The sequence below is a fragment of the Sus scrofa genome, chromosome 7 (assembly GCF_054392235.1).
Source record: "Sus scrofa isolate SSC_HxYL_T2T_F1_AM1 chromosome 7, Sscrofa_HxYL_maternal_Yorkshire_Landrace_v2.0, whole genome shotgun sequence".
Lineage (NCBI taxonomy): Eukaryota > Metazoa > Chordata > Mammalia > Artiodactyla > Suidae > Sus > Sus scrofa.
In genome coordinates, this window is record NC_139389.1 from 69,701,572 (window position 1) to 69,716,502 (window position 14,931).

At 38.7% G+C, this 14,931-nt stretch overlaps 1 protein-coding gene across 6 annotated transcripts in view; it reads left to right on the forward strand.

Annotated features, from left to right (window-relative positions):
• The first annotated feature begins 4,798 nt into the window (after positions 1–4,798).
• Positions 4,799–14,931, forward strand: part of SEC23A (SEC23 homolog A, COPII coat complex component) — a 70,419-nt gene continuing 60,286 nt past the window's right edge. For 4 of the 6 annotated variants that reach the window (XR_014810577.1, XR_014810576.1, XR_014810575.1 and 1 more), the window contains exons 1-5: positions 4,799–4,966; positions 10,604–10,844; positions 12,478–12,535; positions 12,745–12,831; positions 14,666–14,902. Coding sequence is in view for 2 of the 6 variants with exons in the window: in XM_005666190.4 (XP_005666247.1) it covers positions 10,624–10,844; positions 12,478–12,535; positions 12,745–12,831; positions 14,666–14,902 (603 nt within the window). In the remaining 4 variants the exon portion in view is untranslated. The remainder of the gene's footprint in view (positions 4,967–10,603; positions 10,845–12,477; positions 12,536–12,744; positions 12,832–14,665; positions 14,903–14,931) is intronic. The other 2 variants (XR_014810578.1, XM_084968867.1) reach the window with 1 other exon arrangement.

Sequence of the window (14,931 nt, forward strand, 5' to 3'; positions counted from 1 at the left end):
ACTAAGGTCTATTTGAGTTTAGAATTCTATAACTTTCATGAGTAATTTATTAATTTGCCTTATTTACTATTATTATACCTGATATAATTTGTAGTCATTGTGCTTGCAGACTAGGACATCAGAAAGATATATATCTGTATATATCCAAATATACATATATGGACTTGACACACTGTTGATGCTGAGTATTACTTTTTCTAGTGAGAAGTCCAAAAATAGTTGGCCAGTGCCTTATAATGTCATCATCTGAACAAATGGAAGAGAATTCAAGTTTAAAAAAATGGCAAGTGCGTCATTTATAATAAAAAACGGATTAAACCAAAAAATAGAAGTGAAAGCTCCACCTGGTGGTGACCACATAAAATTCCAAGAAATGTGTGTTTTCATACTTATCTGACCATGCATTACTGGAATCTCCAGTTTGGAAGTATCTGTGAGTTCAAAAGTAGGAAGGAAAATACTAGCTGTTACACATTAGCTAGTGATTGAGGTAATTAATGACTGAAGACAAAGTATAGATTGTTTAGAATACTTGCCCCCAATTGTCCATGGAAAAAGTTCCAAGGTCAGTATCTCTGGGAAATGTATGCAAATACCACTCTTAAAGATTCACAATGACTATTAGCATATTAAAACTCTTGCCAAGTCAAGAGACCTGTTTTATTTTACTTTTTCCTTTTATGGCTGCACCCTCAGCGTGTGGAAGTTCCCAGGCTGGGGGTGGAATCAGAGCTACAGCTGCCGGCCTACATCACAGCTCAAGGCAACACCGGATCCTTAACCCACTGAGTGAGGCCAGGGATCAAACCTGCATCCTCATGGATCCGAGTTATGGTCGTTAACCACTGAGCCTCGAAGGGAACTCCCCACAAGACCTATTTTACATAATTTTACTGGTGTTTTCTGACATTATTTGACAACAGGATCTTACCCCCTCACCTATTTTTAATATTCTCTGGCATTTTCAACAAGTGCCACTTTGAAGAAGTAATGATCTTAGGAATATTTGCTTTTAAAAAGACTTTTTTGTTGGTGGGGAGACTTATGTCAGATTTTATATTTTTACAGTTGATCTAAATATATAAAAATGATGTTAATAATAATGTTTTGTAATTGTTTAGGTCTTGACACACAATTCATGATTATTTAGGGAATATTCATTTTGTGCCAGGACCTGCACAAGGGGGTGTAACTTAAAGTAATTATAATCAGTTCCACGTTGGTAAATGTTTAACAAACATCCTCAGGTTCACAGATTGATCTCAAACGACTTGGTCTAGGGATGTCTATAGATTATGTTAGAAAGCCAGTAAAGACCGTTTTTGGAGATTTTCCCTTTCTCCAATTTGTAGTCTGAACTCTTTTCTCAGGAGCTTAAGAAATTTTCCATTTTCTCTCTATTCTTCCTCAGATGAAAACCTCTTAACTTTCAGTATATCAGAAAAAATAGTCTTCATCACTTACCATCTGGGTCCAATGGATCTGTTTTAATTTTTATGTCTTTAAGTCATTTCATGAATAATTCATATGCAGAGTAAAGGAATATTCAATAGAGCTGTTATAAAAAAGAGTAAAGGGATAATGAAAAACAACTTTAATGGAAATTTAAATAAGTATCTAAACATAGAAAACCCCAATTTTTATTCCATATTTTCCTGGTTTTGAAGATTCTATCATCTTGGATACTATTATCATTTTCTATTTTCTTATTATTTTAGTATATTTTGAAGCATAGTTTGGAACAATTGGTGAGTAATGATGAAATAGCAGAATGTTTCAAGATACAGGAAAAATAGCAAGTTCCTGTTGTGGCTTAGCGGGTTACAAAGCCGACTACTATCCATGAGGATTTGGGTTCAATCCCTGGCCTCACTCAGTGGGTTAAGGATCTGGTGTTGCTGTGAGTTGTGGTGTAGGTTGCAGACTGGGCTCGGATCCCATGTTGCTGTGGCTGTGGTGTAGGCTGGCAGTTGCAGCTCTGATTTGACCCCTAGCCTGGGAACTCCCATATGCCACAGATGTGGCCCTAAAAATTGCAAAAAAAAAAAAAGATAAAGGAAAAATAAGATCAGTAAGATTCCATGATGTATCCTAGATTTACAAGAGTCCAGTGGACCCATATGACAAGTACAAATAGAATAAGTTTTATCCTATTTTTTTAAAAATAATTTTTCTCTTTGGAAGCCCTTAGGAAAGAGTAAAACTCACAAAAAATAAATTCTTACAAATACAACTCCCAAAAGAGACAATCTCAGAAAACTAAAGTTGGTCTGATATGTCCAAGGTTTAAACCCTCAAACTCATTCACTTTATTTATTATTTTTTAATTTTTCATATGTTTCCATTATGGTTTATTACAGGATATTTAATATAGTTCCCTTGACCACCTTGTTGTTTATCTGTTTTATATGTAGTAGTTTGTATCTTCTAATCCCAAACTCCTAACCATAATTTTATGTCTGAGTCTTTCTGTTTTGTAAATAAGTTCATTTTTGTAATATTTTAGATTTCACATATAAGTGATAACATATGGTATTTGTATTTCTCGAAGATAATGAAAAGAAATGATTTATTTAGTATTGTTGCGGAAACCGCAAAAACCGTGGCAACGGAAGGAGACAAACAGCACTCGGAGATATGGAAAAGCAAGGTTTATTCAGCACCAGTGCGGGCTCAGAGGAGTCACCTCCAGAGTCTGAGCACCAGGTCTTTGTTCTCAGTAACTTTTATGCACTACAAGGTCTTGATTTTCCCATGTAAGCATCCCAGACCTCCCTCCATCCCCAAGCAGACAGTGTTCCTCCCTAAGAAACTGAGCAAGCAAGGTTACAGAAGCGGAACTGATAAGCAATGCTGGGTACATGATTAGAGGGCTGCTGGCTTGGACATAGAGCACACAGTTGTTACATTATTACAAGAAGGGTGGCATAGTGATGAGCACAGCTGGAAAGGCTTGCAGCTGCCTTCTTAGCCAAGGGGGGTTGTCCTTTAGTTAAAACTCCATTTCAGTATGAGGATCTTTAGGTCCATTCATGTTGCTGCAAATGACATTATTTCATTCTTTTTTATGACTGGGTAATACTCCATTGCTTATATTACCACATCTTTTTTTTTTCCCTTCTTTTTACTGCTGCACCTGCAGCATATGGAATTCTTAGGCTAGGGCTCGGAGCTGGAGCTGCCAGCCTATGCCACCACAACAGCAACACCAGATCCTAGCCACATCTGCGACCCACACAACAACTCGTGGCAATGGTATATCTTTAACCCACTGAGAAAGGCCAGGGATCAAACCGGCATCCTCTTGGATACTAGTTGTGTTTGTTACCACTGAGAAACTCATTCACTTTAAAGTACATAAAGACAGATATTAATGATTTTGTTACCATCCTAACATTTATTTCATTGTAATAGCAAACAAAAACCTTTCTTTCAGATGAAAACATAGGGATTATGACTTCTTAGACTTCAGTGACCTAAATGGCAAAGATACTTTTCTGGGAATCATGAAATGAATGAAATTACCAAAGGTACTATACTTTGGTTTATTCCTCATTGAATTCTAGGACTCCTGTGGATCCTCTCATCTATGTCTATTTACCCTACTCATTCTTAGACCATATTTCTTTTTGTGAACATCTTTATGCAACCTTTATATCATCGTCCACAGCTATTTTCTTGCTGCACTTTCAATTAAGAATCCTTATTAAGGTAAGCACCCGGAGCCCACTTTATTTGCAGGCCTACCAGAATTTTGGTTTTTGATTCCCATTTCCTCTTCAGGATTGTACTAAAATTTGACAAGTAAACTCATTCTCTTCTACATTACAAAACAAGCTTAGAGAAAGAAAAATATATGTTTGACGTGTATCTTATTTCTTGTAAATATAAGCTTTGAAGAACAAAAAAATTCTTCTTTTTCTCTATTCCATAAAATGCTTATAGGGCTAAGCTTTGCAGGATTTTAGATGTTGTCATATCTAGAGTCAATTTTGTGAGGAACCCAGTCACTGAAGGATGGGGTTGCCTGAGACCTCCAAGCTAGAATGTCTTTCCAGCCTGTTCTGCCTGTCCCATTTTTCCCAATTCTTTTTGTGGAGTGAGAAGCAGAAAACACATCAAGATTAATCAGCGAAACATTGTAGTGTGTGTGTGGCTGTGTGTAAGGGGCAGAGGTGACACAGGCAGTGGAGGAAAGTGGTAAAATGAATAGGCATACCTAAGTAGTACATAAATAGTATGCAAATTCTTGCAAACCAGGGATTTTGGCCTGTTTTGCCTGAGTCATATCACCAACATCACTACTGTGTCTGGCCCAATGTAGACAGATGTTCAGTAAACATTTGCTGCACTAAGTGAAAAAACGAACTTGTGGTTCTTGGAACCAACCAGGGACCTAGAGGAGAGAGTGTCCCACAGGACTCCACCACTTCTCTCGGCGAACTGAGGATCTAGCGACAGGAGCTCCTTCCTACCTCCTTGCGGCCTGCAGAGAGTGGGATCCGCAGTGGCTCCCGGCAGAGCGGACAGGAGCGCCACCGCGCAGCCCCACCCTAGCGCTCCAGTTCCGCGCGGGTCCAGCGTCCCTTCGGGTTTGTCACGGTTGCCACGCCCCTTCGGCTCCGTCCCCGCCTCTTCCCCTCCCCTTTCTCCTCCCATCCCCTCCCCACGCGCTGCTCCGCCCGGCCGGGTCCCGCACCCTTCCCTGCTGTTCTCTGGCCTGTTCGCCCCGCCTCCAGGGTCGTCCCCTCCCCCTCTCCCCTTCTCGCCCCGCCCCTCCCCCTCCCTTTGACGTGGCAGAGGCGGCACCAGCCATGTTGGTCCAGCAGGGTTCTGCGCGGAGGCCGGGGGCGGGGCGGCGCCGGCCTTGATTGAGGTGCCACGGCTGCTTCGGCTCGGCGGAGAGGACGGATTTTGTAAGGCGGCGGCTGCGACAGGCGCGGATCTTGTACCAGGTGCCCTTGTGGTAAGGCTCGACTTCAGGGCCGCCTCCTCTAGGCTCCCTTGGGGGGCCGCGGGTGTTCGGTGGGAAGCGGGGGAGGGGCGGCTTGAGCGGCGGCGGGTCGGCAGCGGGCGGAGGTCTCAAGCGTGGTGTCGGTTCTTGGTACCTCGGGCAGGCGAGTGTGCTGGGCGGCGACTGGGCCCGGCGGGGGCTGCCTTGAGCCCCGAACCTGTCACCCTCTCACCCACCACTCTCTGCTTAGTTCTACCTGGGCCTGGGCTACCCCATCACCCAGCTCCCCTGGATCAGGTGTGAAAGATGGGAGTCCCGGGTGAAAAGCAGCAGTTCGGGCATCTCCTCGCACCTCACCCTCCGCTCGGGCCAATCTGCCTTCCCTACCCCACCCGTCACCGCTTCAGGGTACTTTGGCTTCTTGGTTCATTCCTTTCCTGATCTAAAGAGCCCTAGACTTTGAACCGAGGTGACTTCGTCACCCGTAGTTTGGCCTTGGGAATTAAAGGGGATAAGGAGAAAAGTGCCAGGTAGAGCTAACACCTTGTGCCTTGATTAGAAATAGAGTTTAGTTTTCAGATCGGACCAGTCATTATTTTAGTCTGACCCTAAGTGTTTTTCCGTTTTGGTGATAAAGGAAAAGCCATAGTAAGTCTGCATGTAATCACTGGAGTATGTTGAATTCACGTTTTCACGTGGACGTCAAGTTCCACTCATCAAAGCTGTGGATAACTAGCCAAATTAACTTGGTTTAAAAAGTTTCAGATTTAAACATAAATTCATGTTAAGTCTTCCTTCTCCAGTGGACTGATTGACGGTTGTTTTTGGAAGTTCAGTCATTTTTAATTGGCTCAGAATTTTAGATTTAGAAAGGGCCTTGTAGTTTTCTAACGTAAACCCTTCACCTTATTGATGAGAAACTGAGGAATATAGAGGTTATTTGTCTAATATAATAAAGCTAGTCGTGGGAATTAGTTGAAGACACTTTATTGAGGATTTTTAGAACAGGAGAGTTGGAGAGGCACATTTAATTATTAACAAATACATCTGATTGGAATGAAATCAAATTTTACTTGTAATTTACCTGATTTTTTTTTACTTAGGTATGTGCAAAAGGGCTAACATTTAAGTATTGAAAAACTCTTACTTATTATTGAATAGGTAAAGCCTTTTAAAATATATGGGCACACATTTGATATGCTAGGTTAAAGTGACTAATGCTTTTTTATTTAACTAAAGTAACTCTCAGTGATTATAAATTGTACTGAAAAATGAGGCATTTCTTTAGAATGGCCTTTTGTGTTTTGTACCACTTTAAAAAAAAAGTGTAATGACTAGTAAGTTAAGGCTGCGTTTTAATCATATTTATTTGGTTTTATGCTTTATACAAATGTAATATTAGGGAATATTATATGCTTATCAAATAATACCATCCTCCCTTGGAAAGGTGAGGTAAGTTGGGGAGATGTTTTGCATGGCCATGTAATTGGACCAGTTAAGAAGAAACAGGTGGGAGTTCTCTTTGTGGCTCAGGGGTTAAGAACCCCACATAGTGTCCACGAGGATGCAGGTTCCATTCCTGGCCTCACTCAATGGGTTAAGGATCCAGTGTTGCTGCAAGGTACAGCATAAGTCACAGCTGGGGCCTGGATCCTTTGTTGACCTGGCTAGTGGCTTAGGCCTGGAGCTGCAACCCTGATTTGACCCCTAGTCTGGTAACTTCCATAGGCCACAGGTATGGCCCTAAAAAGAAAAAAAAAAAAAAAAAAAGGAAGAAACAGGCTGGATGTTTTTGAAATTCCTGCTGGAAAGCGAGAATGTAAGAAATAGAATAGGTGTAATTTAATGAGCAAGTGTAATCTTAGTGCAGAAATATTGAGAGGAAAAAGAGTGAGGAAGAGGAGAGGTGAAAAAGTAAGGCTGTAGAATTAGAATCTAGATTTGTTACCTGTTGTAAAAACTTAAATCTGGCCATTGCCTGTGTGTAAATGTTTTCTTCTGTGTGTAACAGTTTCATAGAGCCTTTTTTCTACTAGGCTTTCTGATTTTGAATTAAGCCCTGGAGTTCAAAGGAGGTGATTCTCAGAACCCCTTTATACTCTTAAACGTTATTGAGAATCCAGTGGGAAAAAAAAAAAAAGCTGACTTAATAGAAGACAGGTGGATTTTCATATTTACTCTGTGCAATCTATTGTAATATGTTGGTTGGATTATATGAAGGAAATCTGGCCTCCCATAGATATGTAGTTGGAAAAAGGAGAGATAGGTTAATACCTTTTTCAGATAATTGTGCATGTTCTTTGATACTATACCAAAACTCAGCAGTTTTTTTTTAAATTTTTTAAATTTTTTATATTATTTCTTGGGCTGCTCCCACGGCATATGGAGGTTCCCAGGCTAGGGGTCTAATCAGAGCTATAGCTGCCAGCCTACGCCAGAGCCACAGCAATGCAGGATCCGAGCTGCATCTGCAACCTACACCACAAGCTCATGGCAACGCCCGATCTTTAACCCACTGAGCAAGGCCAGGGATCGAACTCGCAACCTCATGGTTCCTAGTCGAATTCGTTAACCACTGAGCCACGAGAGGAACTCCTCAGCAGTTTTAATTAAGAAATCAAGGATTGGAGTTCCCAGCTTGGCACAGTGATTAAGAGTCTGAGTACAGAGGCTCTGGTCGCTGCAGAGGTGCAGGTTTGATCCCTGGCCCTATGCAGTGGATTAAAGAATCTGGTGTAGGATGTAGTTGTGGCTAGGATTCAGTCCCTGGCCAGGAACTTCTGTATTCCGTGGGTGTGGCCAAAAAATAAAATTAAAAAAAGAAAAAGGGATCAAGGGTTAATTGCAGTGTGGAATGTGAAACCTTAGAATTGAACTTTTTGTACTCTATTGCATTAAAATCCATTGGTCTATCCTACATTTTGAATGATCATTTTCCCATGGGTGATTTTTGTAACATCATGAATTGATCATTTGGGGACCTTACTTCACTGAATATTCCAAATGTTGACATCTTTCATTATGCAATATTTATTATACAATATATAAACAAATATTATCACTGCTGATCTCATCAGAAAAATCCTTACATATTAGGAAGCTCTGAAGTTCATGGTATTAGATATGTTTTCAAAGATTTTAATTTTTCAATTTAAATTCGAGGAAGAATTGACAACAAATAGTGTGAATGGTTTTCCAGGTAACAAGGCTCACTTCAGCCATTTTTGAGAAAATATATGCCAAATACCTAAGTACTAGTTATATACTATAGTGTTACTATAGCATTAATATTAATACTAGTAATAGATACTACTAATATATTACTAGTGCTAGTTAAGTATTACTTATATACGATTCTTAGAGAATTGAGGAACTAGTCTCTCTAGACATGTTTTGTGTTTTGTGGTTCTGATGAACAAACCTGATTTGTTGAGAATATTTTAATAGTATTTTAATCCTTTTTGCAATTAAGTAATAAACAGAAAACTTTATTTGCTTTACATTCTGTAGGAATAATGGGTGGGATTGCATAGTCCTAGAATTTATACTCACATCTGTAGCATGAAGCTATTGCTAAAAACCATTTGTCTCCCAGAGAAGGTTGGTTTTCCTCTTGATGTTGCCTATGTTAAAACCAAGATTGGCGTCTTCTAACTCCCCTCTGATTATCCCAGATCCTTTTTTTTTCGTCTTTTGTCTTTTGTCTTTTTAGGGCCGAACCTGCAGCATATGGAGGTTACCAGGCTAGGGGTCTAATTGGAGCTGTAGCTGCTGGTCTACGCCAGAGCAACAGCAATATCAGATCTGAGCCGGGTCTGCGACCTACACCACAGCTCATGGCAACGCCAGATCCTGAACCCATTGAGCGAGGCCAGGGATCGAACCTGCAACCTCATGGTTCCCAGTCAGATTCATTTCCGCTGCACCATGACAGATACTCCCCAGATCTTTCTTTTAATCATTGTCTTTCAACAGACGTTTTTTTCTTGAAAGCTCATACTATCTTTCTCAAAGCTGTCTCCTGTATTTACCTTTAATACAGTCTTTTCTGAACAAACCCTAAGATTCCTCTATCCCTTATCAATCTTTGAAAAAAAATCCATGATCACTTTCTATTATTTCAATAAAACTCTAGCTGTATCTGAAATTCTGATAGGAAATAGTGTTTAATTTTAATTTTTTTATTTTAAAAATTGAGATATAATTGACGTAATATTCATATCTTTTAAAGAAGGGAAAGTTCTTAAGATACTTAGGTTTGTTAAGCTTCACTTTCTATAACTTGTATTATCAAAAAATATTTGAACATTTTTCTCAAATTAAAATTGTTATATCTAATAATATGTTTTCTTCCCTCACTTTTTTTTTTTTTGGGGGGGGGCATATTAGGGCCTCATGTGTGGCATATGGAAGTTTCCAGGCTAGGGGTCAAATTGGAGCTATAGCTGCTAGCCTGTGCCATGACCACAGCAATGCAGGATCCAAACCACATCTGTGACCTATATACCACAGCTTACAGCAAATCCTTAACCTCCTGAGTGAGGCCAGGAATCGAACCTGCATTCTTATGGCTATTAGTTGGGTTTGTTACTGCTGAGTCACAACGGGAACTCTGTTGCTTATATTTTGGAATCAGTTTCTCATCCTCTCTTTGTTCATAGAATCCATGTTGGCTCTCTTGGCATTCTACTTTCATAATTGTTCAGTTCTCCATGTCCTTCATTCCTCCCACAAATCTTTTGCCCAGCCACAAGTACTTGAAACTTTGTCCTTTCAGACCTTTAAATTTTACAATTTCCTTCCATCACTACCCAATGTTGCAGTTTGAGAGTTTGAGATAGAACTGTTGCCAAGGTAGGAGAGCGGACGTCCTAGTCAGGCAGTGAGAGGGTAACAAGATGGAGATGTCTCTTGATACTGGACCCTAACCAGACTGGCATCTTCCTCCTCTGGTAGTAAATTTAAATGATTATATTAAAATTGTATATTTCACATTAGAATTTAAAATACTCTCGTAAGTTGGAATGTTAGTAGCATTCTGAATTAAGTTACTGCAAAAGAGGGTAAGTGATATATAAATCATATGGGACACCACTTATACACTTATTTGTTGTTCCTCAAATACCCTGTATTTGCACAATATAAAATTAGCTATCTAAAATAGAGTAACCGGTTTTAGAAAAATCTTTTTGTTATGTACCCTGAAGCATTCTCTCTTAGAAAGTTTAGTGGAAACTTCTTATTTTCTGGATAGAAAAGCATGTAAGTTTTAGAATTTAATTTTTTGGTAATCTATGTATTAGAATAATGTAACTAACGAGGCTGATATGAAAAACTTAGGATCTAGATTTCCCCCCATCTTTGACTTAAATAGAACATCTATGTTATTATTTTTTTTTGTCATAGTTTTTTCAAGAATGAGTAAAAAACGATGAAATACCTCATATGGGACCTAATTGGCCTTGGAGTCTGTACAGCCATTCATTATTTTGTTATAAATGAGGTCGTTGTTTGCTGATTTTTTTTTTCTGAGATAAATATTCATTTGGTCATGATTTCCGCTAGATTAATATCACAGGAAGTAGGAAAAATACACTTATTTTGAATTTTTTGGGGAGGATTTTAAAATATCTTTTAATTTTATTACAGAAATAAGAATCAGCTCTACAATGACAACCTATTTGGAATTCATCCAGCAAAATGAAGAACGAGATGGAGTCCGATTTAGTTGGAATGTTTGGCCATCAAGTCGACTAGAAGCTACAAGAATGGTTGTTCCAGTAGCAGCCCTATTCACACCACTAAAGGAGAGACCAGATTTGCCACCTATTCAATATGAACCTGTTCTGTGTAGTAGGACCACTTGCCGTGCAGTTTTGAATCCTTTATGGTAATTAAAGTATATGGAAAAAATGAATGTGTCTGTATGACTTTAAAAATGTAGTTTATTTCTTGCTCATTTATATTAAAAAATCTTTGTTTTTGTTTGTAGTTTTTTTTTTTTTTTTCAAATTAAGGTAGTCAAATCCAGAGAGCTATAAAGTTTTAGTATCATTCTAAATTGTAATGAGTGGATAAGAAACGAAATGCAAAATTGTCACTATGTAAACTGTTAGAGCCTATTAGTATGCTCTAGATAGTGGTGCTGGCTGTGTATCAACTTGTGCTATGTCATTTGAAGAGTCTTAATTGGTGTTTGAAAAATGTTCTTGTTACACAAATCAGACTCTCAAGAATTATCTTTTATTCCTTTTTCTACTCCCTCTCTTCCCACCCACTTCACTAGCAAATCTGGTCAGTTCTGTATTGCCAGAACATTACTGATTCTGTCTCTTACTCTCAATCTCTGCTAGTACATGATACTTCAAGATAAACCATCTTTTTCTTGGATGGTTTCATTATCCTCCTAACTGGTCTTCCTGTTTCTATTCTTGCCTTTCAGCAGTCTATTCTCTACCTAAAAGCTAGAGTTTTACAAATGGATTTTAGATTATTAAAATCCTTCAGTAGCTTCTTATTACAGTTGGACTAAAAAATCAAAACCCTTTAACAAGGCCTATATAGCCCTGTATGATCTAGCCTCTGTATATTTCTGCCTGCATCTTGTATCATTCATTTCCTTTATTCTCATCTACATTACACTTACCCTCTCTCTGATTCTTGGATATGCCTAACTTATTTCTAGCATGAACTTTGTGCAGTAGCTGTATATTCCACCTGGATTGCCATGCCCCCAGACTTTCCTGTGACTGGTTTCTTTTCATTTATGTTACATTTAAGTTGTTTGTTAGCAAGGGCCTTCCTTTTTTTTAATTTTTATTTTTTATTTGTCTTTTTGCCTTTTCTAGGGCCGCTCCCGCAGCATATGAAGATTCCCAGGCTAGGAGTCTGCTCAGAGCTATAGCCACCGGCCTACACCAGAGCCACAGCAATGCGGGATTTGAGCCGCGTCTGCAACCTACACCACAGCTCACGGCAACGCCAGATCCCAAGGGCCTGCCTTAAAAGTAGCCTTCCCAAATATATTCTTATGTTATGCTTTGTTATTTTTAATCTTTGTTATCACTATTGAAAAGCATCTTCTTTGCTTATGCATTTACATGTTTATTGTCTGTCTTTTCTAGAATATAAGGTCTGTAATAGCAGAGACCTTTATCTCTTGTTTACTATTTATCATCAGCACCTAGAATAATGACATTCAGTAAATATATTTTTATGGAATAAATGCTTTCTAGATCTGAGTGTAGAAGCAATTGAATCATTTGGAGAAGAAAGACAATAGGATTATCTTAATTTTGTTGATGTTTTCTATATATTTTAAGTTATATTCATTTTGGTGAACTTGTATGTGTAAAAGTATGAATTAAATATTGGCAACACCTAAAAATACATGACTTTTAAAGATCACTTTGACTATCATTTGAATGCATTCATGTTATAGAAAGAAATTAGTTTTATTGAAATTAGGATTATTGTACATTTGAACTGAACCATGAGCTGTTGTGTGTCTTTTCTTAAAACAGTCAAGTGGATTATCGAGCAAAACTCTGGGCTTGCAACTTTTGTTATCAAAGGAATCAGGTAAGAAAACCCCCATTGCTGATGTTGATGCTATAATACTGGTCAAACTATGCAGAAAAAGGCATATTTAAAAGTAAAGATTAATTAACTTTTATATGATGAAAATATTTTTTAAAAATTAAATGATCAGGAAATAATTATTTTCAGTTTAAAATTTCATTACTTGCAAATAATTTGTGAAAATTTTTGTTTTTTTTTTCTACCTATAGTTTCCACCTACTTATGCTGGTATATCTGAACTGAATCAACCTGCTGAACTTTTACCTCAGTTTTCTAGCATTGAATATGTAGTTCTGGTAAGAACATAAGAGAAAATCTTGAAGAAAATTTTAAATGTCTAGTAATCAACTTTATACCAAAATAATTGTCAAATCAAGTTGACTTAAAAGGTGTCATTCTTGATTCTCATATTGAATTGATGGAGCATTTCAAAAGTTAGAACTGTCAAGGTCAATTTGAGCAAGATAATTTCTCTTGTTACTTGAAGGGTGGTGTGATTTGCTATACGGAGTAGATCAGCAGAGTATCAATCTTGCTTTGTAGTTGGAAAGTCATTTCACAAATACTTGGTCAATATGATGGTGGAACCTGATGATATGTCCCCAAGTCAATGAAATTACTCTTGTATTGGTCCTTGTTAGGGAAATCATTTTTCTCCCTTTTCTGAACAGCTTTATATAGCTTTTTACATATTTAAGTATTAAGGTTGTATCTTTATGAATATTGTAGAAAGAACAGAATATGGTTCACTTGAGCTAATCAGTAAATTGTACACCCTGGCTAGGTGTTTCCAGTTCCCTTACAGTCTAATTCTGGGTTAGATAATTATTTTGTAAAAATCACCTTATTTTGTTTTAAGCTTTATAATTAGTATTTTCTTATTTTTAAAGAAGTGAATGCTTGTTATAAGAAATGAAACTTGGAGTTCCCATCGTGGCGGAGTGGTTAACGAATTCGACTAGGAACCATGAGGCTGCGGGTTCAGTCCCTGCCCTTGCTCAGTGGGTTAACGATCCGGCGTTGCCGTGAGCTGTGGTGTAGGTTGCAGACGCGGCTCGGATGCCACGTTGCTGTGGCTCTGGTGTAGGCCGGTGGCTACAGCTCCGATTCGACCCCTAGCCTGGGAACCTCCATATGCCGTGGGAGCGGCCCAAGAAATAGCAAAAAGACAAAAAAAAATTAAAAAAAAAAAAAAAAAAAAGAAATGAAACTTCATGCAGTTAAATAAAACTGAAAGTGAAAATCTCCTTGGAGTTCCCATTGTGTTTCAGTGGAAATGAACCTAACTAGTATCCATGAGAATATGGGTTCAGTCCCTGGCCTCACCAGTGTGTTAAGGATCCTGTGTTGCTGATGCAGCTCGGATTGGGCATTGCTGTGGTGTAGGTTGGCACAGCTACGATCTGACCCCTAGCCTGAGAACTTCTGTATGCCATAGCTTTGACCCTGAAAAGCAAAAGCAAAAACAAAAACAAAACTTGTCTATGTAACTATAAATGTTTTTATTAATTTTTTTTTTTTTTTTTTTTTTTTTTTTTGCTTTTTAGTGGCACATCGTGGCATACGGAAGTTCCCAGGCTAGGGCTTGAATTGTAGCTGCAGCTGTCAGCCTACGCCAACTCTGGATCTGAGCTGAGAATGTCTCCTGTACCACAACTCATGGCAATGCTGGACTCTTAACCCACTGATCAAGGCCAGAGGTCAAACCCATATCCTTGTGGATACTAGTTGGGTTTGTAACCTGCTGAGCCACAACAGGAACTCCCTAAATAACGATTTGTGGGTTTTTTTTTTTTTTTTTTTTTTTTTTTTGTAATTTTTGGCTGCCCTGCGGCATATGGAGCTTCTGGGCCAGGGATCAGATCAGAGCCACAGCTGCGGCAATGCCGGCTCCCTAACCTGCCCTGCTGGGCGGGGGATCCAACCCATGTCCCAACGGCTCCCAGGACACCACCAATCCAGTTGTGCCACAGCAGGACCTCACCTAAATAATGTTTTTAATTATTTATTTATTTATTTATTTAATTATTTAATTATTTAATCAGTCTATTGGTTATCCTTGTGTATTGTGCTGAATTGTTAATACTTTTAAAGCAACATTTTTTTTTCTTATTACACCATTTTTAAAAGCGTGGACCTCAGATGCCTTTGATATTCCTCTATGTGGTTGATACTTGCATGGAAGATGAAGATTTGCAAGCCCTGAAAGAATCTATGCAGATGTCATTAAGTCTTTTACCACCTACTGCTTTGGTCGGCCTAATTACTTTTGGTAGAATGGTGCAGGTTCATGAGCTTGGATGTGAGGGCATTTCAAAAAGCTATGTCTTCAGAGGAACAAAAGATCTGTCTGCCAAACAACTGCAGGTAAATAAGAGTGGTCATTTTAGCCCATC